Source organism: Protomyctophum bolini, assembly GCF_963924005.1.
Source record: "Protomyctophum bolini genome assembly, chromosome: 14".
Taxonomy (NCBI): Eukaryota; Metazoa; Chordata; class Actinopteri; order Myctophiformes; family Myctophidae; genus Protomyctophum; species Protomyctophum bolini.
This window is the reverse complement of record NC_137875.1, coordinates 42,214,864-42,218,030: the sequence shown is the minus strand read 5'-3', so window position 1 is coordinate 42,218,030 and position 3,167 is coordinate 42,214,864. Positions and strand designations below refer to the sequence as shown.

Genomic DNA, 3,167 nt, shown 5'->3' with positions numbered 1-3,167 from the left:
TGTCGGTGCGTGTGTGCGCGTGTGTGTGTGTGTGTGTGTGTATGTGTGTGTGTGTGTGTGTGTGTGCGTGTGTGTGTGTGTGTGTGTGTGTGTGTGTGTGTGTGTGTGTGTGTGGCAGAGGAGTCAGGAGACAGGAAATAAGGGCGAGAGGACAGAGAAAGGGAGAGGGAGGAAAAGGGAGAGACAGCGAGAGGGGGGGGGGGGAGGGAGAGAGAGAGAGAGAGAGAGAGAGAGAGAGAGAGAGAGAGAAATAGAGAGAGAGAGAGAGAGAGAGAGAGAGGGCAGAGAAATAGAGAGAGAGAGAGACAGAGAGACATACGAGAAGGCTACGTGGAAGCCGGTCAGGTTGTAGGCTGCGTCGCTGAAGAAGTGGAGCAGAGCGTAGCCAGACGTCGCCACCACTTCTGGAACCGTCTCGTTAGCTCCTCCCCCCCGCGTCTCTGGAACCACTAGACCACTGGGGAGAGAGACACCGGGAGAGAGAGAGAGAGAGAGAGAGAGAGAGAGAGAGGATAATAACTGACCTGAGAACAGATTAACCACTAGACCACTGGGAAGACACCGGGAGAGAGAGAGAGAGAGAGAGAGAGAGAGAGAGAGAGAGAGGATAATAACTGACCTGAGAACAGATTAACCACTAGACCACTGGGAAGACACCGGGAGAGAGAGAGAGAGAGAGAGAGAGAGAGGAGCAGAGAGGATAATAACTGACCTGAGATCAGATTCTAAAAAGAAATGTCTTCTACACATCCTGACAGTTTTTCCTGAAAAAGCTACGTTTCTGTGTGCGTCAGTCGTTCTTCGATTAAAAAAAAAAAACAGCATATCTACAAGCTCATAGCGCGCCACTCGGTGGCGCGCTATATGAGCTTGTAGATCTGCTGTTTTTCAATAGCTATATAAAGCATAACATATATAATGCTATAACGCCCAAAAGGGGTTCCCGCACAAAAATGGGATGAAGCGAGAGAGACAGGAAAGAGACAGAGCCCGAAAAACAATATTTCTCAGCAGAGTACTGTATATCTAACGGATCGCTGTACTGTACTGTACTGTGGTCTCAGAGAGCTGCAAAAGACAGACGAGGCCCCGTTACAGGAATCGTACAGTGTACACACACACCCCCGTTATACATATGACACCGATTAGCTTTGGACACAAAGTGATACAATGTGGCGTTTATGCAGGGATTCCAGTACGTTTTTATTTTTTAGTTTTTATTGTTGGCTCGTGGTCTTGTCTTTTGACGCGAGGGTAAATTGATGAATGCAATACATTGTGTATACACTGCAGTACCGTGGTCCTATATACATAATGAATGTCAACGAAAGCTTTTTTTCCATTGCAGCTACAGATGCAGCCTTAGGTTTTTTTTGTGCCCCGACAGCTGTTAGCCATTTGTAGCGCTTAACCTCAGTTATGTGTGAAATGGGACTATTTATTGTTAACAATAACATGCTGTATTACTCAAGTATAGTAAGTAAGTATAAGCCTTGCCGAGCCACGGGGCCCCATAGGGGGCAGGAGCCTATCTCCTGTTTCTGTATAGCGTGAGGCAGCTTGATGTACAAAGTACACCCCCTGGACATGACGCTAGTATGTCGCAGGGACTTATTCCCCCCAATCCAACCCTTGATGCTGAGTGTCAAGCAGGGAGGCACTGGGTCTTTGGTATAATGACTCGGGCCGGGAATTGAACCCCGACCTCCCAGTCTCAGGGCGGACACTCTAACCACAAGGCCACTGAGCTGGTACTACTCAAGTGTATAGACATCTTATTGTTTATAGGAGAATCCTGGCCACATTTGACCTCATTTACTTATGGACTGACGTCATGTCCAGTGGGCAGTGCATGGGACAAATGTTAGCCCCGTTTTTGACCCAGTCCAGCCCTGCTTTTCAGACGAGAACTGCGCGGAATTACAGCAGAGAGAGTGTGTGTGTGTCTCCTAATCCTATATGCTTCCATTTGGTGACAATTTGACCGTTTACAGACGCGACCAACAAAGCGTGTTTTCCGTTGCCGATGAATGGTATAGACTGCAATCTGCCCCGTGTGAACGCAATGATTCATTGACTACAGCACTAGCGAAAGACGCGAAACTGGGTCAATTCAATTAGAATAAACAAGTTCCAAGCTCGCAAGCGTGGCGGTGTGAGCTTGTGGATCGGCAGTGGTATTCATATAGCCTATACGTCGATCGATGATATAGAGTAAAACTCATTATATACAGTTATAACTACCTCTCAAGGCATAACAACAACAAAAAAAGTTTATACAATCTAAACATATTTGACGCATTTCGCATGTAATAAAATAGACCAAATGCAGGGGCCAGGGGGGGGTCACAGCTGCCATCTAGTGGGCGAGTAGATGCTTGCACATTAAAGATTATAAAAGACCGACGTAAGACTATATATGTATAAAATAAGCTCGCGTTTTTTTGTGTCCTCTTGACTCCGCCCCCACTCAAGGAACAAAGCGGACTCTGTCCGGGCCTTTACATAAACAATTAACATAACGATGAATGAGTCAGAAAGACACAGGCCAACGAGGTCTGCTCATGTATCGTTCGTGAACTGCAGTGATTGCGAACGGCTGGCAGTGTATTATGCAGGCAAACGGGCAGAGGAACATGCTGGAAAAATGATCGTCGGTGTGGCGGAAAACCATGCTAAAGCGACGTTCACCTTCCTCTCTGTCGTCCCCTCGAAGCTCCCCTGCTAACATTAAAACCATGCTAAAGCGACGTTCACCTTCCTCTCTGTCGTCCCCTCGAAGCTCCCCTGCTAACATTAAAACCATGCTAAAGCGACGTTCACCTTCCTCTCTGTCGTCCCCTCGAAGCTCCCCTGCTAACATTAAAACCATGCTAAAGCGACGTTCACCTTCCTCTCTGTCGTCCCCTCGAAGCTCCCCTGCTAACATTAAAACCATGCTAAAGCGACGTTCACCTTCCTCTCTGTCGTCCCCTCGAAGCTCCCCTGCTAACATTAAAACCATGCTAAAGCGACGTTCACCTTCCTCTCTGTCGTCCCCTCGAAGCTCCCCTGATAACATTAAAACCATGCTAAAGCGACGTTCACCTTCCTCTCTGTCGTCCCCTCGAAGCTCCCCTGCTAACATTAAAACCATGCTAAAGCGACGTTCACCTTCCTCTCTGTCG

The 3,167-nt window shown here is 47.7% G+C and overlaps 1 protein-coding gene across 1 annotated transcript in view; it reads right to left on the bottom strand.

Moving 5' to 3' along the window:
- The window catches only part of LOC308328895 (attractin-like protein 1), a gene marked incomplete at its 3' end in the record, with an annotated part of 46,096 nt that overhangs the window by 3,256 nt on the left and 39,673 nt on the right, over positions 1-3,167 (bottom strand). Inside the window, exon 4 of the mRNA XM_080783007.1 lies at positions 320-457. Coding sequence (XP_080639133.1) covers positions 320-457 — 138 coding nt within the window. The remainder of the gene's footprint in view (positions 1-319; positions 458-3,167) is intronic.